This window comes from Neophocaena asiaeorientalis, unplaced genomic scaffold, assembly GCF_003031525.2.
Source record: "Neophocaena asiaeorientalis asiaeorientalis breed wild unplaced genomic scaffold, Neophocaena_asiaeorientalis_V1.1 scaffold546, whole genome shotgun sequence".
In the NCBI taxonomy this organism is placed as follows: domain Eukaryota; kingdom Metazoa; phylum Chordata; class Mammalia; order Artiodactyla; family Phocoenidae; genus Neophocaena; species Neophocaena asiaeorientalis.
The window spans coordinates 1,717,220-1,738,337 of NW_020175442.1; the positions used below are offsets into that span (position 1 = coordinate 1,717,220).

The 21,118-nt window shown below is 41.2% G+C and overlaps 1 protein-coding gene across 1 annotated transcript in view; it reads right to left on the reverse strand.

The window, feature by feature from the left end:
• DNAI3 (dynein axonemal intermediate chain 3) overlaps positions 1 to 18,819 on the reverse strand; it is a 95,032-nt gene extending 76,213 nt beyond the window's left edge. Inside the window, exons 1-2 of the mRNA XM_024767886.1 lie at positions 18,714 to 18,819; positions 7,175 to 7,267 (exon numbers count right to left, since the gene is read on the reverse strand). Coding sequence (XP_024623654.1) covers positions 7,175 to 7,267; positions 18,714 to 18,819 — 199 coding nt within the window. The remainder of the gene's footprint in view (positions 1 to 7,174; positions 7,268 to 18,713) is intronic.
• Positions 18,820 to 21,118: the final 2,299 nt, after the last annotated feature.

Sequence of the window (21,118 nt, forward strand, 5' to 3'; positions counted from 1 at the left end):
AGTGACAAGAAAATGAATCAATCTTGGTATTTATATTTCTTTTCATCTTGTTCCAAATCGTATATTGATTTGTTTATAATTATTATTTTTTTTGCGGTACGCGGGCCTCTCACTGTTGTGGCCTCTCCCGTTGCAGAGCACAGGTTCCAGACGCGCAGGCTCAGTGGCCATGGCTCACGGGCCCAGCCACTCCGCGGCCTGTGGGATCTTCCTGGACCGGGGCACGAACCCGTGTCCCCTGCATCGGCAGGCGGACTCTCAACCACTGCGCCACTAGGGCAGCCCCCCTCCTCCACTTTTAAGAACACTTGTGATTACCTTGGACTCACCTCGATAATAAAGGATAACCTCTCTATTTTAAGGTCGGCTAATTAGCAATTTTAATGTCATTTGCAACCTTAACTCTTCTTTGCCATGTGTAGTAAAATATTCACAGGTTCAGGGATTACCAGGTGCTGCTTGAATATATAGGTATCAGTTTAACACAATCATCCCAAGAAGTAGTCAAAATAATCACACGTGCCCAGTTCTTTACAAATGTTGCAATTAAATGATGTGGGTAATTTGGTTATTTCCAATTTTGGGGGAAAACAAAGTTAATTTTCCAGCAGTATATCAGGTGACAAAATTAGAACAAACATTAAATGTGTGGTGCCTTACCAGAACAGTTCATTTACTGCTTTCACAAATATTAATTCCCGTGTCTAAAATATTGACTGGTGACCAAGGAAGAGGGAAGATCAGGTTGTTCTACAGGTTCTTAGAGGTTCTAATCCTTCTTGATTAAAAAGCACAATATCTAAGTTGCTAGGTAGATGGAAAAACTCATTAGCTGAGGTCAGCCTGGGAAAAACAGTCTAAACTAAAAGAAAATGGCTAGCTTGGGAGTACCTACCTTATACTGTATTTGTGTTTCAGGCAAAATTTTATAGTTTATTTTAGTAACTGCACATAACAAAAGCCCTACCTACATTGTGTCTAGAAAATAAATCACTTTTAATTACAAATATCAAAATCAAATGAATAAGGCTTCCCTGGTGGCGGAGTGGTTGAGAATCCACCTGCCAATGCAGGGGACACGGGTTCGAGCCCTGGTCCAGGAACATCCCACATGCTGCGGAGCAACTAAGCCCATGAGCCACAACTACTGAGCCTGCACTCTAGAGCCATCGAGGCACAACTACTGAGGCCCGCGTGCCTAGAGCCCGTGCTCTGCAACAAGAGAAGCCACCGCAATGAGAAGCCCACGCACTGCAACGAAGAGTAGCCCCTGCTCGCCACAACTAGAGAGAAGCCCACATGCAGCAACGAAGACCCAACGCAGCCAAAAATAGAAATAAATCAATAAATAAATTTATTTAAAAAAATCAAATGAATAATGTAGTCCTGCATTAATTTCAATAAACACACTTAACTATTCAAGGTTTATTTTTTTGTGCAGATTTTCCTTTTAAAAACAAATCCCAAATAAAAGATTTGAAATTACAGCAGGTCTTACTAAATTTTTTTCATAAAACTAATGGCATACTTCATGCAGTGAATGTGCTATATTATATTTTCCAAAATTTTCCCATTAAATTGACTGCTAAAAGGTCATGAAAGATTTTCAGGGAATTCCCTGGTAGTCCAGTCTTTAGGACTCTGTGCTTTCACTGCAGAGGGCCCGGGTTCTATCCCTGGTCGGGGAACTAAGATCCCACAAGTTGTGTGGCACAGCCAAAAATAAATTGTTTTTAATAGAGATATCACTTTACTAAGATCACTCTGAAATGCTCATTTTTCCTTTTCCAAACTGAAGTAAATTCATTATGATTAAGAGTAGCAGAAGAGATACTTCATCTATTCTTAAAATAAAGGTTATGGGGCTTCCCTGGTGGCGCACTGGTTGAGAGTCCGCCTGCCGATGCAGGGGACATGGGTTCGTGCCCCGGTCCGGGAAGATCCCACATGCCGTAAATGAATCAATCTTGGTATTTATATTTCTTTTCATCTTGTTCCAAATCGTATATTGATTTGTTTATAATTATTATTTTTTTTGCGGTACGCGGGCCTCTCACTGTTGTGGCCTCTCCCGTTGCAGAGCACAGGTTCCAGACGCGCAGGCTCAGTGGCCATGGCTCACGGGCCCAGCCACTCCGCGGCCTGTGGGATCTTCCTGGACCGGGGCACGAACCCGTGTCCCCTGCATCGGCAGGCGGACTCTCAACCACTGCGCCACTAGGGCAGCCCCCCTCCTCCACTTTTAAGAACACTTGTGATTACCTTGGACTCACCTCGATAATAAAGGATAACCTCTCTATTTTAAGGTCGGCTAATTAGCAATTTTAATGTCATTTGCAACCTTAACTCTTCTTTGCCATGTGTAGTAAAATATTCACAGGTTCAGGGATTACCAGGTGCTGCTTGAATATATAGGTATCAGTTTAACACAATCATCCCAAGAAGTAGTCAAAATAATCACACGTGCCCAGTTCTTTACAAATGTTGCAATTAAATGATGTGGGTAATTTGGTTATTTCCAATTTTGGGGGAAAACAAAGTTAATTTTCCAGCAGTATATCAGGTGACAAAATTAGAACAAACATTAAATGTGTGGTGCCTTACCAGAACAGTTCATTTACTGCTTTCACAAATATTAATTCCCGTGTCTAAAATATTGACTGGTGACCAAGGAAGAGGGAAGATCAGGTTGTTCTACAGGTTCTTAGAGGTTCTAATCCTTCTTGATTAAAAAGCACAATATCTAAGTTGCTAGGTAGATGGAAAAACTCATTAGCTGAGGTCAGCCTGGGAAAAACAGTCTAAACTAAAAGAAAATGGCTAGCTTGGGAGTACCTACCTTATACTGTATTTGTGTTTCAGGCAAAATTTTATAGTTTATTTTAGTAACTGCACATAACAAAAGCCCTACCTACATTGTGTCTAGAAAATAAATCACTTTTAATTACAAATATCAAAATCAAATGAATAAGGCTTCCCTGGTGGCGGAGTGGTTGAGAATCCACCTGCCAATGCAGGGGACACGGGTTCGAGCCCTGGTCCAGGAACATCCCACATGCTGCGGAGCAACTAAGCCCATGAGCCACAACTACTGAGCCTGCACTCTAGAGCCATCGAGGCACAACTACTGAGGCCCGCGTGCCTAGAGCCCGTGCTCTGCAACAAGAGAAGCCACCGCAATGAGAAGCCCACGCACTGCAACGAAGAGTAGCCCCTGCTCGCCACAACTAGAGAGAAGCCCACATGCAGCAACGAAGACCCAACGCAGCCAAAAATAGAAATAAATCAATAAATAAATTTATTTAAAAAAATCAAATGAATAATGTAGTCCTGCATTAATTTCAATAAACACACTTAACTATTCAAGGTTTATTTTTTTGTGCAGATTTTCCTTTTAAAAACAAATCCCAAATAAAAGATTTGAAATTACAGCAGGTCTTACTAAATTTTTTTCATAAAACTAATGGCATACTTCATGCAGTGAATGTGCTATATTATATTTTCCAAAATTTTCCCATTAAATTGACTGCTAAAAGGTCATGAAAGATTTTCAGGGAATTCCCTGGTAGTCCAGTCTTTAGGACTCTGTGCTTTCACTGCAGAGGGCCCGGGTTCTATCCCTGGTCGGGGAACTAAGATCCCACAAGTTGTGTGGCACAGCCAAAAATAAATTGTTTTTAATAGAGATATCACTTTACTAAGATCACTCTGAAATGCTCATTTTTCCTTTTCCAAACTGAAGTAAATTCATTATGATTAAGAGTAGCAGAAGAGATACTTCATCTATTCTTAAAATAAAGGTTATGGGGCTTCCCTGGTGGCGCACTGGTTGAGAGTCCGCCTGCCGATGCAGGGGACATGGGTTCGTGCCCCGGTCCGGGAAGATCCCACATGCCGTGGGAGCAGCAGGGCCCGTGAGCCATGAGCCGCTGAGCCTGCGCGTCCGGAGCCTGTGCTCCGCAACGGGAGAGGCCACAACAGTGAGAGGCCCGCATACCGCAAAAAAAAAAATAAATAAATAAAGGTTATGCCTACTACAGGGGATTGTACTACAATTGGTTTTCAAAGCCACCATAGCTGATTGAATTTCAAAACAGAATTTATGAAAGATAATACTTACAAATATTTAAGCATTCCATTTAAATATTGTTGATATTAAAACCGTCTGTTTTCTTTGCAAATTAACTCACCCATTCCAGAATACCTTTTTTGCTAGCAGTGTACCAAAGGACACATTTTTTACCTTCCACACTAATAGCAAAAGACGTTAGGGGGGTAACAAAAGAAATGAGTTCAGTGGGCCCTCCTCCACATCTGCGGGTTCCACAATCTTGGATTCAACCCACCTTGGATCAAAAATATTGAGAAAAAAATTCCAGAAAGTTCCAAAATGCAAAACTTGAATTTGCCATGCACTGACAATTATTTACATATAATTTACATTGTATTAGGTATTATAAGTGATCTAGAGATGATTTAAAGTATGCAGGAGGGTGTGCATAGGTTATGCAAATACTACACCATTTTATATAAGCATCCTCAGATTTTGGTATCTACGGGGGTCCTGAAAGCAATCCTATCCCCGGGGATAATAAGGGACACCTGTACTGGGTAAATGCTCCGTGTAACAGTTCAAATCCTGTAATGCCACTCCACTGACTATGAGGGACATTGCATTCAGAGCTGTCCATGACCTGGTTCCAAACTAACTTTCAAGACTTGCTTGTGACTGTGTTTTCTTACGAGGCTTCTATTATTCAGGAGGATAACTACTGCAGATGAAGGGCCAAGTGATGCGAATTATAACTGACATAAAGCAGCGAATTAAAGTTATTAGCTTCCTCTCTTCACTTTTCTGTTGTATTGCACATGCCTGTTTACATGTTCCCATTTGTTACCCGTATGCGTGTGTGGCTTACTCCTAGCCACGAGATCTTTAATTCTAAGACCTGTAGCACTGGTACCTTATCTTCACCTAACAACTTCCTAAGAAAGTATTACTTCCTTGAGTCTTCTTCAATTAGCTGACCTTGTCTAGGTGGCCATCATCCTCTTTATCTTCTTTTATCTTCCCAAAGTATTTGTAAGCTCATCATGTTTGCCTCCCATCTTTTTTTTTTTTTTTAAACAAAGATTTAAAATAAGATCCAAGACTAACATCTTGGGATTCTTGTAAAAATGTCTCCAAGAACTGCTGCTTCTTGGTCAATCTCCACCAAGACCCTGATTAAGCTTCAAGGTTCTCCTGGGTTCTTCCGCCATCTTCTGAGAAGTACACGACACCCACCCTCCAGAGATAACTGTTCCTACAATATTTGTTAGTCTTCTCTTCTTGTTTCTCCCCTTGTAACCTACTCCCATTCTTTTTTAAGATTAGATATTTACTCATTTAAGTAGATGCTAAATCATCACTTTTCTCTTTGAAATATCCCCTAAATTCCAAGCTCCCTTCTCCCATAGCATCCTCTGGCTTAGGCCTTCAACATGTTATTCTATACCGGGAGTTCCTAACTATTTTGTGCCATGAACCCCTTTGGCAGCCTGGTGAAGCCCATGCATCAAATAAAAGCATGGGATTACAAGGGAGACAGATGATATTGAAATACAATTATCAAACTATTTTAAAAATTATGAAATAATAATGTATGTGCTTCTTTATTAGTAAATTAAATAGATATAGCAGTGGTTCTAATTACTGCCTTAATTTTGAAGAAGTGATGAGCATAAATAATATATCTGTAACATCCATGATATATGAAAAGAGTTATAATTTCTTTTGGTGACAAAGTCACAGGTTCCGCTTATACTACTGTGGTTTGTTACCAAATGCATACATTTCAATTAGCAGTTAGTAAAAATAAACATGTAAGTTTTTTCTAACCACAGATTTCTCTCCCCCTACCCTTTGACAAGATCATGAACATTTAGCTTACCTTCCTGCCTCTGTTCCAACCAGAACAGTCACCCACAGGGCATGCCTTCAGAGTTCTCTTTCTAAAATGCAGATCTTAACAAGTCACTTTCCTGTATACTAGGGAATACAATGTGGGTCCCTATCATCCATAGAGGCATTCTCCTGCAGTAGTACAGAAATGGAATTCATTTGAAATGCAAATTTCCTGGACTTCCACTGCAATTGTGCAGATCTGGGTGAGCCTGGAACAGTGCATTTTAAAAATCACTGTGAGGAAGTCTTGCACTAGTGGTCCACAGACCAGACTTTGCAAAACAGGATAGAGTCCAACCTTGTAAGCATCACCTTTAACAGCCTTCACAGTCTGCCTCGCCACACCTACCCTTCCAGTTCTACTCCGGCCTCACAGAATTACTATGCATTCTCCAAACCGAGGGGGAGAATGCCCTTCCTTCCCCACCCCTCCTGCTTCACACGATGCACGCATTTCTCTGCTTGCTTAAACCTTGCTCGTTCTTAAAGGCTCAACTCCAATATGACTTTCTGTCTGAAGCCTCTGCAACTTTCTCACTCAGGCTGATACAATCTTGTTTTCCCTGACAATTTCTAATCATGCTGCACTATAGTAAATTATGCCAGGCTTCTGCAAAGGCAGAGGGCCCCAAACTCAGAGCTGCCTTAAAGATAGCTGTGCATTCATTCAGCACTCAGCACACACGTGGAGAAGGAGAGAGAAATTACTGAGCAGCAATCAAGTCCTGCAGGTCAATAAGGAATAAGACAAGTCCTCACTTTCAAAGGGCTAATGTTCCCCTGTTTATCTTCTTCACTCTTCATATACTCCAGCCCTTTCTTAAGTCCTGAAGTCATCTAATTACTTCAGCTCACATTAATCATTGCTTCTTTGATGTCCTGTACCAGGATCATACTGTTTTCCTTTTCATCCCTCCCTCCCTCCATCCATCCAGTATTTATTGAGTTTCTACTATGTGTCAGGCAATGTGATAGGCACTGGGAATGTAAAACCTGTGAACAGGTACCTGCCCTCAAAGCTCTTAGAGTGTCAACTGCTCTCTCGTTGATATTTTTGTCTCCTGGCTAGGCTAGAAGTTCTTTGAAGTCAGAGAAAGTTTTGTACATTTTTGTAGTCTTCACTGCATCTAGTACCTCGCTGGCACAGCGAGCGTTGCAAACGCCTTTGAAAGATTAAGTGAAACACTTGTTTTCCAGGCCTCCTTTCCCACTCAGAGCTCTCCTTACCTGATACTGCTAAACTGAAGCGAAAAGAAGCCTCTTTGCAATACCCTGGAGAAAAATTCCTTCGGGAGCTGGAGATGGGATTTTGATTCTCCTCTCACAGAAAAACAAGTCCCAAGAACACAAACGGCAGTTCCCCCGGCAGACTGTTGCCGTAACGCATCCGTTGCTAAGAGAAAAGAGGCTAGTCCTCTGCTGAGATTGACAAAGCAGCCTCACCAATAAAATGCCCGCTTCCTAACAGTCTCTTCCAGAGTAGGCTTGTGATTGGTTGCTATGATGCTGACACGAACTGGTACTAAGTCCCCAGTTTCCCCCTAGCAAGGGAGTTGTATCGAGGGCTGCAGCCTGGCCTGACTCCAGGGCCGTCAGGCTTGGTCCATGCTTCGCACCGAGAGCAACCGTAATCAAAGGAAAACCCTTCTAGGGTGTGGTCTCCAGCAGCAGAGAGTGAGGGTGAGATAAAGATTTAGGGCTGCTGCTCTGTTTACCCCAGCTACTACCCGGGGCCGTCCCAGGAGCCTGCCCTAGATTCCCGTCTGAGAGAAAATCCGGTCTGATTGGGTGTCGTGATATCCTAGAACTTTTAATGTGTTACATTTTTTTCTTGCTAATATAACTTTTGTATAGAGTTTGAGACAAACTGGCAGTATGAATCTCAGGTAAGAAGATTAAATCCCTCAGCAAAACAAAAATTAATTTTATCTATGATTATGGGTCCTATGGGATTCTTACAGTCAAGCTCATCTCCCTCCCCTCCTTTACAAAATAATTAAAACTGCCTAATTTGTAATCTGGAAGAATTTAATAAAGTAATTCAATTGACTGCTGTAATTGATCTCAATTAATTTTTTACACCCAATTTAAACGAAAATATTTGGCAATAGGCTTACAGATTCATAACATATCTGAAATTTAGTGACCCTAAATAAGATGATTTTACATGGTGTGTAGGAAGATCATGTACATTCTTTCAAATATCTGAAGAATTTGTGCTTGCAAAATACTAATAAATTTTACTAAAGAAATCATTAAAAAAATAAAACTGGGAGGAGGATTTATTATTGTGACATTGTGAAAACCTTTTCCCAGGCTCTTCCACTTTCTGACACCGAAAGGTTTTCCCCTGGCCTCAGCCCTGAAGTCTTCTTTTCTTAGTCTTTGCACTCTCCTGGTGGCATCATAGCTATTCCCCTTAGCTTTAACCATCCTCCAAACAGATCGGAGACTTCCATTTCTATACTCTCAGCCTAGTACATCTCTTAAATTCCAGTCTTGAAATTCCACTGAATTTCTTGGATATATCCAAACATGTCTAGCTTAGTTCATGGTGTTTAGTAGTTGCTAAGTAAAGATATTGAGTGAATAAGTGAATAAAGATATTGAATGAATAATTACTATACCAGAGGTATCACAGTTTCGCAGAAGCAAAAATCAACTTATTATTTTTCATGTATCTTTCAGGTATCTTTGGGAAACTTTTTTAACTTCTTTGTTTTCTACCTTAGGTAATAGTATCCACTGTCCATTATTTTGCAAAGCAAGAAATCTGAGACATCCATGATTCCTACCACCCAGTCAACATGTTACTAAATCCTGTCATTTTCCTTTTCTAAATTCTATCTCAAATAATTCATTTCTTCTTAGCGATCTTCACTGCCTCTGACTTATTTTAGTTGGTAATAATGGTCTCCTGACTTGTTCTGCCTCTTCCTCTCTAATTTATTTGCTACGGTGCCATGGAGTGTTCTGAAACAGAGATTCAATCCTGTTATCACCCTGTTTACATATTTCAATCTGGCATATGAAACCCTGTACAAATAGGGTTCTGAAGGATAACTTAAAGAAATCTGGAAGATAATGAGTTATGTTTCTAACCTCACTTCCTGCCTCTCGCCTCAACTCAACCCACGTTTTAGCGTGGTGTTTCTCAACTGAACCCCTTAAGAGCTGAGAGGCATGAAACCATAGGGGCTGGCGGTTCATAATAGGCTGATAGTAAGAGGGGTTACAGCTTGAAATAGACTTCTGCAACTGAGATATTTTTGTTTCATACAAAGAATTCATGAGGTTTTTGTATTCTGCTCCACAATGTGTTCACGTTTGTTTTCATTTTTTAATATGTCTAAAATCCTTATTCAATTATATCTCAATAAACTGGGGAAAAATGTCTAAAATTACTATTAACTAAAATTGACATAAAATTGAATAAACTCAAAGAAGCCCCAGGCAGGGCTTCCCTGGTGGCGCAGTGGTTGAGAGTCTGCCTGCCGATGCAGGGGACACGGGTTCGTGCCCCGGTCCGGGAAGATCCCACATGCCGTGGAGTGGCTGGGCCCCTGAGCCATGGCCATTGAGCCTGCGCGTCCGGAGCCTGTGCTCCGCAACGGGAGAGGCCACGACAGTGAGAGGCCCGCGTACCGCAAAAAAAAAAAAGAAGCCCCAGGCAGCTGTGACATGCTCATCCTGTGACTTTCCACAGCTCCTGGCATTCTGCTGCACAGGCCCAGGAGTTTGAGTGTCCCAGGATGAGAGGTGGTGGAGCTCTGGTCATGCAGAGCCCTTGACTGCTCCTTAAAGATGCCTTGCCCTTTAATAGCTGTGCATCTACTTCTATGTCTACCTCAACCTCTAATGCCTTCCTTCATCTTCATTATTTGGTGAGCTCCTATTTTTCACGACCCAACTCAAATATCATCCTCTCTGAAAGCCATCCAGACACCCAACAGAATTAGTCATTTTTTTCTGTTTTTCCATTATAGCAAGTATTACATTGTGTTGCAATGGCTTGTTGATATGGAGGTCCCCCCCACTGGATTTTAGGGCAGGGATGGTGTCTCATTCCTTTCTAACTCCATTGTTTAGCACAGTATCTGACATGGGTATTTAATATATGTTGAATCATTTAATTGATTGACTGTTCTTGATAGCAAATCTAGAAAAAGCTCTCTAAAAAAATTTTCTTTGTATTCTTCCAAAGAATTTCCTTTTCTTAAAAAGATTCATAATCCATTGCAGTCAGATTTAAGGAAGTAATATTATGCCCTTGTGATTTGGATGACAAACCAAATCATCCTTACAGACACAACAAAGGGATGTCCATTTGGAGGAATGAGTCATAAATCCCGATACCAAGAAAGTTAGAAATCAAATGGAAAATGTTTAGCAATTTCTTCATTTTAAAAATTCAAATTATAAATGAATGACCCAACATCTGTTCTTTCATGGGAGTGGTCAGAAACAAAACATCCCCATGGTGGGTAGTGAACACTTCTATGCTCTTCCAAGGGATGCTGAGTTAAATTTGCCTGAAATTTGAAGATATTTTAAAATTATTTTTAGTTTTATTAGTTGGGTGAAAATGTAATGAGTCAAGAAGCTGTTACTGAAGATACTTCTCTGATGATTTAAGGACATCTTGATAAGTTTTAGATTGGGTTTACAGAAGGGTAATCTGACAAATTAAATATGAGACGGCTTTTTACTATTTATTACTTTAGTGCTTGACTCCCTCACCCCTTTTAAGAATTTTTTTTAATAAGAGTTCAGAAACTAGGGCTTGAGGACCCTGAATAGGAGTCTTCATACCTTTTGTTTGTCTGCAACAGTATGCCTGGGAGCGAGAGAGGGTGGGAGAGAAGGAAGTATCTCTGTTTGAGCCCCAAGTTGCTGGGATTATGACATGTTTGCACAGTGCTTAGGGAAACTATCATAACCTACTACATGAGGAACTGAGGAGCATCCCAGAAGAGAACTCAGCTTCAGAAATGAGAAAATAGACAAAAAAGTCTGACCTGGGAACAAAGCGTTAGCTATTGGAGGAGAGGACCAATTGTGGCAATTCTAGAAAAAAACATGAACAAAAACTTCAATAAGAAATGTGGGGGGGGGGGGGCTTCCCTGGGGGCGCAGTGGTTGAGAATCTCACATGCTGTGGAGCAACTAAGCCCGTGAGCCACAACTACTGAGCCCACACACCACAACTACTGAAGCCCGTGTGCTTAGAGCCTGTGCTTCGCAACAAGAGAAGCCACCACAATGAGAAGACTGCAGCCACAACGAAGAGTAGCCTCCGAGGGCTCGCCTCAACTGCAGAAAGCCTGCACAGAGCGACGAAGATCCAATGCAGCCAAAAGTAAATAAATAATTAATTAAGTGATACATATTAAAAAAAAAAAAAAAGAGCCAGTGAAATATCAGTTCTACATGTATAATGATTATTACCATTAGGACACTTTAAATAATACTGTCCTTAAAGTTAGAAAATTATGTTGGAGCCTAAATTTGTCACTTTCTGGATAAGTAACATCAGACAAGCTATTAAACTCTCTATACCTCTGTTTTACATCTGCAAAATCTGGGATAATAATGCTTCCCTCAGAGGCAAGTCAATAAAGGGCAACCACACTGCTGCTGTAAATGGCATTCTTCAAAAGAGATGAAACTTCACCGTAGTGAATTGGAAATACGTTGTCAATTAGTTCAGGTTTCCACAGGGGACTTTGTACATACCAGGAGAGAGATAAAATTGATGCTTCCCTCAACCAAGTAGCCAGTTTCAGATTTGAAATAAAGTGTATGTTGAATATTTTTGCCATATGAGGGTACAAATTACAAGGTTTAAAACAAAAGGCAATGTTGCCACCCCTGAGTTCAGCCAGTTTTAATATTTAAATTTTGAACAGTTCAATATGTTCCCAATAACAATTTATTTAGAAATAACTAGTTTAGAAAATTGTGTTTAATATGTTATTCCAAATGTACAGAAAGAGTATACATGTTTGTTAGCGGAAATCAGTTTTTCCCTATTTCCACTAGATATATAGTAAAATAAAATTTTAAAGAATATTAGTATGAAGGGATGCCAGATTATTAGCCTATCCAGACTACCCACAGATCTTAATCTGTTCCTTCCCCACAGTACTGCCATTAAAAAGCCAGCACAGTGCCTCAAACATGGTACATGCTCAATGAACAGTTGTTGAATTAACATTATCTGAAATACTGCTCAAAGTGAATGATAGACATTGCCTCCGCCATTTGGTGACAGTTAAAGATAGGTTTGAATACTCAACTGTCTGCTAGACATTTCCACTCAGATGTCTAACACAGAGTTATCCAAAGTGTGCCCCTCAGATCAGAACCAGCCAGGAAATATTTGTTACTAGTTTACCCCTCCACGAAATGTTTGCTACTTGTCTGCAACAAAAGAAGTACAGAAATTGAAAACGCTTAAAGACTTTCTAGCATTTTTAATAGAGTAACTGTTTTATGTTACATATGAACAAAACTGGTTTGTATTCTAAATGTCTTTATTGCATTTTCTAGCAATTTATTTGTACTGTATTTCACATAAGCATCAGTCTGTGAGAGAAATGGAAACAAAACCAAATCAAGTCGCCTCCAACGGACAGTCTGTGAAGCACTTAATAGACATCTCAAACACATGTTCAAAACTGAACTCCTGATTCTCTCCACTCACCTGCTCATCCTGCTGTCTTCACCTGAATTGATGGCCACTCCATTTTTATGGTTACTCAGGCAAAAACCCAAGAGTCATCCTTTGACTCCTTTGCTTCCATCTTTCATCCTTTTGGGATATATTTTCGACACTGCAATCAGAGGGATACACTCGTAAAACATAAGTCAAATCATGCCAATCACCTGTTCAAAACCCTCCAAAGGCTCCCATTTCACTCTGTGTAAAAGCCAAAGTCCAAAGTCCTTGCAATGGCCTACAAGATCCAGCTTAACCTGGCCTCTGTTACTAGGCTCATTTCCTACCACTCTTGCCTGTGGCTCACACCTCTGCAGGCACACTGGCCTCCTTGGGTTACTCGAATACACTAGGCAGGCTCCTGATCTGCACTGGCTGTTCCCTCTGCCTGGAACACTTAAACCAGATATCCTTCATGTTTTTGCTAAAACGTTAACTTCTCAGTGAGGCCTACCGCCACCATATTTAAAATGGCAACTTCTCCTCATCCCCTTTTCTCTGGTTGATTTTTTTCTGATAGTATTTATCACCTTCTAAAACACTCTATAATTTACTCATTATAGTCATTGATTGTTTTTGCCCGCTAAACTCTAAACTCTACAAGGTCAGAAGTTTCTTTCTTTTTCATTGCTGCATCCCCAGTGCCTAAATCTATGTTTGCCATATAGAAGGTGCACCATGTACTGTTCATTAAATAATTTGGAACAAGCACTTTGGGGAGTAATTTAGCAGTAGCTATTAAAACTGAAAATGTATATATCCTATAATCTAGCAATTCTACTCCTGGATATTTACCCTAGAGGAACTCTTACACATGTGCATGAGGAAATGGTTCACAGATGTTCACTACAGAATGTTTTTGTAATGGCAAAAGATGGAAACAACCTAAATGTCCATTAGTAGGGAAATGGATAGAATGCTATGGTGTAGTCAATAAATTGCCATAAAAGTGCTAAAATAAATAAACTTGAATGGATATAGCTCAGAACCAAAATGGTGAGGTAAATGTTGAAGACTGTGCAGAGCAGTGCCATCTTTGTGAACAAAAACATGCATAAACTATTTCTGTTTATTATGGGTACATGTATGTAAGAAAAACATTACAAATGAACTATTGAGATGATTCATACCAATTCATGACAGAAGGTTCCATTAGGGGAGGGATTGTTAATTTTACAATGTTTTATTTCTTATAAAAAGACTGGAAACAGAATAAAATGTAAAATTTGTTGCATTTGAGGATATTGAGTGAGATTAATATTTTTTTTGTACTTTTCTGTATTTGAAATTTTCTCAGTTAAAAAAAATTGTCTTCTAGACTTCAAGATCTTTAAGAGCCAGAAGTGTGTTTTATTCATATTCCTATCCATAGTACCTAATACTCTTACTAGAATTTAGGAGGTCCTCAAGAAATACTTGAATATATACGTATTGAAAAGAGGAGGAATTAAGGGGTAAAGAAGATGAGTGGCACAGATGTAAAAAGAAAGGTAAGAAATATTTTGGATTGACACAAGCATGACTTAATACTCATGCTACCTAAGACTCTCAGCTGCCCTATGTTACTTTGAAACAGACAGGATTTTTGAGACGGCAAGAAGATAAAGATGTGAAAAAAGCTCTCTTCCATCCATCAGTTACCAAGAATGCTGTAAGGATTCATTGGTTATTGTAGTAGTGTTTCCAAATTCCCAAAAGAAATCAATCTTTGAGATTCAGGAACAAAAAGAAAAAAAAAAGGAATTCCTGAAATAATAAATTATTTTGCATTTTTCATAACTTTTTTTACATGTTTTTAAAATATAATGCGTAAACATAATAAGCAATTTATTATTATTATAGGGTTATACTAAAAGTTCCAGAAATTTCTTTCTGTTTTAAAAAATATAATAATAAAAGTGTCTTTTATTATTTTTATGAACCAATATATTGGACAAGATGGTATACTTCAGTTATATACTACCTGTTATAGATATTTCATAATAAAAATCATTAAAAGAGGGAAGCGTTAATGCAAAATAAATTCTAAATAAAAATCAATTTTAAAGACAAAACGTAAAAATATTTAATATTTTAAAAGTTATTCTTTGAATGACTATTTTTATTTTATTTGTTTTAGGATCATTCTTTTTTATTTAAATAAATTTATTTATTTTTGGCCGTGTTGGGTCTTCGTTGCTGCGTACGAGCTTTTCTCTAGTTGTGGCGAGCAGGGGCTTCTCTTCGTTGCGGTGTGCGGACTTCTCATTGCGGTGGCCTCTCCCGTTGCGGAGCATGGGCTCTAGGCGCGCAGGCTTCAGTAGTTGTGGCTCACGGGCTCTAGAGCGCAGGCCCAGTAGTTGTGGCGCACGGGCTTAGCTGCTCCGTGGCGTGTGGGATCTTCCCGGACCAGGGCTCGAACCAGTGTCCCCTGCATTGGCAGGTGGATTCTCAACCACTGCGCCACCAGGGAAGCCCAAATGACAATTTAAAACACATAAAACATTAATAGTCTTATCCAATAGATTTGATCTTTGTTTTGTGACAAATAAGAGAAAATTCCCCTTATTCTGTATTTGATGTTGGTTCAGCTGTAAAAAGTGCTTCCAAAAGTATTATCAGATTGGGCATTAGGGCATATGTTGCTTTTTATAAGCTCATTTACTGTTTTCACAATGAAAATATTTGGTCTGTTTTACAAAGAACTACATACTTCAGTGATCTGGAAAATGCAGCACACAGGATTAGATAATATTCAAACAATGTAACGCTTGGATCTCCTAGCAAGATCAATAGTGTTACATAGAAATATGTTGAAATCACCAATTTATGAAGCTATTTTGCTTGCAAAATGTCATTTCTTGAAATACCATCCACAGGATTAGCACAACGTATTCTATGTATATAATTATTAATCATATACATATATATTAAAATTAATTATATAAGTATATATTAAACATATTACTATTTATGTTATTTGTAAAAGTACTCAATAACACAATTTATAACATGACAAAAATTACAAGCAAGATGGACTGCTTAGATATTGACTGTTTCTAATATGTTCCTGTCATGATTCCAGAAATGTTGACCTTAATTTTTGACTCTGCATGTCAAGGTTTCCTGTCTTCCTTTTGACTTGATGTCAGTATATTGCTTTGAGCCAATAATATCACTATGTTGATTGTCAAGGTTTAATTTTCCCCTTTATATTGTTTTGGCACCTTTGTCAAAAATCAATTGACTGTATATATGTACGCATCTATTTCTGGACCCACTAGTCTGTTCCATTCCATTTTATTTTTATATGTCTCTTTTCATAAACACCAAGCTGTCATGCTTAAAGAGCTTTATAATAAGTCTTGAAATCAGGTAGGGTAAGTCCTCCAATTTTGTCCTTATTTTTATATTTATTTATTTAATTAACTTATTTATTTGGTTGTGCCAGGTCTTAGTTGCAGCAGGTAGGTTCCTTAGTGGCAGCTCGCTGGCCCCTTAGTTGTGGCTCACTGGCTCCTTAGTTGGCGGCATGTATGTGGGATCTAGTTCCCTGACCAGGGATCGAACCCAGGCCCCCTGCATTGGGAGCATGGAGTCTTAAACACTGCGCCACCAAGGAAGTCTCCTGCCCTTATTTTTAAAAATTGCTTTGGTTATTCTAGGTTCTTTGCATTTCCATAGAAATTTAGAATTAGCTTGTCAATATGTATAAAGCAGCTTGCTGGAATTTTGATTGAGATTGGGTTGAATCTATAAATGAACTTGGTGAGTATTATTAAGATACTGAGTCTTGCAATCCATGAACACGGTTGATTTTTTCATTAATTTAGATTTTCCAAAAATATGCCAGGCACAGTAATGGGGGCTTTACATGCATCCAATTAATTAAAATTCATCATTCCTTTTTTTAGGCAAATTATACCTGGAAGGAAACGGGAAGGTGGAGAGGTTAAGTAATTCTCTGAGGTCAGGCAGTAGGTGTCACAGAAGAGAACGTGGGCCCCCAGCTGTCTGACGCCTGGCTTTTTCTATTCACCAGTCTACTTAACTCAGCTCTAGCTAGGGCCATCACTTATGCCTGCAAACCTTTCTAAAGTTCAGATTGTTCCTTAACAATCAAGCATTACAAACTCCCACCATCACTGTTATGGTAAGGAGATAGTATTAAATCATGTGGAGGCATATGGGCATAAGAGATTAAATTACATTTTCCAAATTGCACCTGAGGTTTGAATGTGCCAATTATACACTTTTGACTACCTTGTTCACAGCACTTGGAATTCAGGTTTATGAACAGCATAAAATTCTTGTACCCCATTGCAAGAAAAGATATTCCCATTTATAAAGTAGCCACACCAATTATCCTGGCTTAGGATTTGGAAAAGGTTTTGTAAAATATCTAAAAGCTCTTGATATAATTTGAGAAATTACCTGTTATGGAAATTCAGTGACCTTTACAAACTTGCCCATGGCCAAAAAAGAAAGAAAGAAGGAAATCAATGAAAACAAATCCAAATTGGTTGTCATTAAAAGTAATCAAAGTTCCTGATCTATTCCTGATGAGTTTAATTTAAAAAAAAAGAGAGAATTTATGAAAAAAAAGGTTATGGTTGGAGATTTACTCTTAAATAAATATTCAATGACACTTATTAAAGTGGCCATTCTGATAGTTATAAGGACCACTGCCATGGGATTTTACAGTGGAGGAGAGAGATGGGGCTCAACCCCTAATATAGCATGGGCAAGTGAGAATTTGCAGGGTAGGGGTCAATGGATAGAAAATTACTCAAAGAAAACAATAGGGCTAAGGGGAGTTTTGGCTACACTGACCTTGCAGGATTCTTGCTGAAAAAGGGCCAGGATGATCAGACATCACCTGGGGAGTGGTGAAGGATGAGGAACCTGATCACATCTTGGAGGGGTGGGAGGGGCGTGGAGTGGTTCTAATTAGACTGACTTAGCAGGGTTCTTGCTAAAAGCGGATTTTACAAGAAAGTACACATGTGAGCCTAAGAGAAAGTTTCAGGAGCCTGACCGAAGTCTGGCCAAGCAAAGAAACTTTACTTCGAGTGTTTCCAGTCACATTTGTTTTAAGAGCTTTCCCAGGGCTTTTTCAGACCCGGGATCCAGTCTAGAAGAGTCTAGTCAACAGTCCACTAATTTCATAGCAATTCTCCCAAACTGGAAGGCCTAGAGAGGGTACAAGGCTCATGCTTGAAAAATCTTACCCTTCCTGATTTCTTTGTATACAAAACTTAGAATAGGGCTTCCCTGGTGGCACAGTGGATAAGAATCTGCCTGCCAATGCCGGGGACACGGGTTCGATGCCTGGTCTGGGAAGATCCCACATGCCGCGGAGCAATTAAGCCCGTGCACCACAGCTACTGAGACTGCGCTCTAGAGCCCGCGAGCCACGACTACTGAAGCCTGCGTGCCTAGAGCCCGTGCTCTGCAACAAGAGAAGCCACTACAATGAGAAGCCCGTGCACTGCAACAAAGAGTAGCCCCCGCTCACCGCAACTAGAGAAAGCCCGCGTGCAGCAACGAAGACCCAACACAGCCCCCCCCAATAATAATAAATAAATAAATAAAAATTTTTAAAAAAACAAAAACAAAAAAACGTAGAATAGAAAGCTGAAGGAGAGGACTGCGCGCTCACCCGCTTCCAGGCACTTTACCTCCAGCCTGTCTCTTTTACCCCCAAGAGCAGAGAGTGGAAGCCGGGAACCCACGCACTCGCACCTCCCGGGTCCGCAGCTCCCGGCCAGCCCGAGAAACCCGAGGAGGGTGGAGCGGGTCACCTTACTGGTACAGGGAGGGGAGCGAAGGGAGAGGCGCCCAGAGAACGGCGACACCGCCGGGCTCCTTCAGGTGGCCTTCTTCGCCGCAAGTCCTGAAAGACGGCTCCAGAAAGGGCGTGGAAGGGAGCGGAGCGCTGCGGCGGAGGGTCACGGGTTCAATCGGCCGGAGGAGGGAGGATGCCAAAGGCGGCGGCTCCTGACCACCGGGCTCACGTCGGGCCCCAGGATGAGCTGAGCCTCAGAGGCATCTAGGGCTGCTCACCGGCCGCGGACAGAAGGCCGCCCCCACGCTCACTAGCCGGCGCCCCGCTTCCCGCTCCGCGCGCCGCGGCCGCAGGTGAACCGAGCCCCGAAGTGCCCGGAGGCATCAGGTGTCGTGGGAACGGCGCCCGCGGCGCGAAGGGAGAGCCCGCGACGTCTCAAGCCGTCGGTGAGACACGGCGGGAGGGTCGGGCCCCGGACGGCGGCGCCATGGAGGGGACACAGGTGGGAGCGGGGTGCGAGCTGCGGCAGTTCGGCCCCGCGCCCCCTCGGCCGCCCGCCCAAGGTCAGTGGCGGCGCCCCCCGCCCGGAGTAGCCGGTACTCAAGCTGCGGCGCCGGGAGACCCTGACGCGCCACCATCCCCCCAACCCCGGGAAGCCACCTGTGGGCGGGGCCTCGCCTGGGAGGCCTGGGAAAGGGGCGGCCGTCGGCCTGCGGCCGGGGGCCGCGGGAGGCGGGGAAAGCTCGGAGACACGCTGCAGCTTGCACAGCCAGACTGTGCAAGCCAGACTTGACTCAGTGTCCCTTTATTAGAGGGTAGGGGGAGGATGGACTTGGGGCCCAAGCGCGTCCCTGCGCTGGGCGAAAGCAGCTTCCATCCGGGCTCGGGTCGTGTAAGGAGCTCGCGTCCCTGTCGTCAACTGTGAGGCTTTTACTCTTTACACATATTCCTCGGTTTTCTTTAGTTTTCTGCAGTTCATTCCAGTTAAGCCCCTCCTCGCCGTGAATAAGGAACCTCGGTGTGTTTGTAGATTCTAAGACCAGATATAGTATCACGGAGAGACTTTCCTGACCCGCGTCTCCACCGACCCTGTATCCAGCGCTGCCCCCCGGGTGGGTGTGCAGGAGTGTTGGGCGACGCTCTGTCAGCGGCTAGGGGTCTGGACAGTCTCAGTTTTTAAAGTGTACCTTCAGAAGGTAAACTAAGGTTTGCAGAGAGTTTAGCGGTCAGTCCTTGTGAATGAAACATCTTACGGTTCGGGACAGCTTGATGCGATGTGCTAAATAAATTAATTGTGGTTGGCTCTTTTTCTCTTTGTTCCTGTGGGTTACTGTTACACGGCGTGTGGCTAGTTTGTTTACAGTTTAATTTTACCTGTATCAAAATACAAAGGGCTGAATGTGACCTCAAATCTGTCATTCACCAACATGCTGTATTATTAAGAGCTTCATTATTATGTTGCCGTTCATATGCGAGTTTCCCTGAACTCACGTGAATCATCTTCCTTATAAATCCCATAGGTAAAGTCTCCTTAAATGCTGGTGAAAAATATACCTTTTTGAAGAAGGCAACAAAATGTTCTTGAGTGAAAATCCTAAGGGATTAACTTTTTTCTCTCCCTATGTCTTTATCTATGAGTTATCGTACTCGGACTTTGACAGGCATTTTAACACCCACGCCAGCCGTACTTTAATGAGTTCTATTATAATTATTTCATTTTGAAGGTACTGCATATGCTACTGTAAATATATTTCATGCTCTATTGACTCAGCAATATCCTTCTTTCTTTTCTTTTCTTTTTTTCTTTTTTTTTTGTCTGCGAGGCATGCGGGATCTTAGTTCCCCACCTGGGATCAACCTGAGCCCACTGCAGTGGAAGCACGGAGTCTTAACCACTGGACTGCCAGGGAAGTCCCCTATCCTTATTAACCTTTTCATTCATCAAGAATTTTAAAACCTTCCCCATGGATAGTTTTTATAGCCAATATCTATTGTTTGGAGATGTTGGGTTTGCTAAGAATGTTTGATTTCAGAACCAGATGTTGGATTCTAGACTTGGAAAGCACCTAAACAGTGACTTGTTAGATATTGTGTTAGTACAGTTTGAATCCTCCCCCCACCCCATCCCAGTCTCTGAGTAGAAGTTATAGTAAAAATATCAAACAGAGCCAGCCTTACTATTCTATAAAAAAGAACTCTCCTCTCCGTGGTGGTTTGGGGTATTTCACTTTGAAAATGTTTCTATAATATCATATTAGCCTGAGGGAAAATCCAAGACAATTTCCAGTTTCTGGAGTAACTTCTTTATCACTTTGGATAAGCTGACTATGAAGACAATAAAACCAACCCTATCCTCTGCAAAGGGATTTTTAAAAAAAAGTATGAAGTGCTTTGAAAAGTAAAATGTGCTACATAACTCTAAGGCCTTCAATAAAAAGCTAATACAAGTGATGTTGCTGATCGGGACTTGGACTTAAATTGAGATTCTGAGTTCTCCTTTTCAGACCTCCTTTGTAAGTCCCCTGAAGCTCACACTGTCTCTTAAGAACCTTGTTGGCTGTTTAGGAAGCTGCTCTGTCTGCTGGGGCTGTAGGGAAAGTGAGGCTGCTTGTTTAGTGTTAGACCCTATGCAAGGGTTTTATTTGCATTTTCTCACTAGAAACACATGAGGGTAGATATTCTT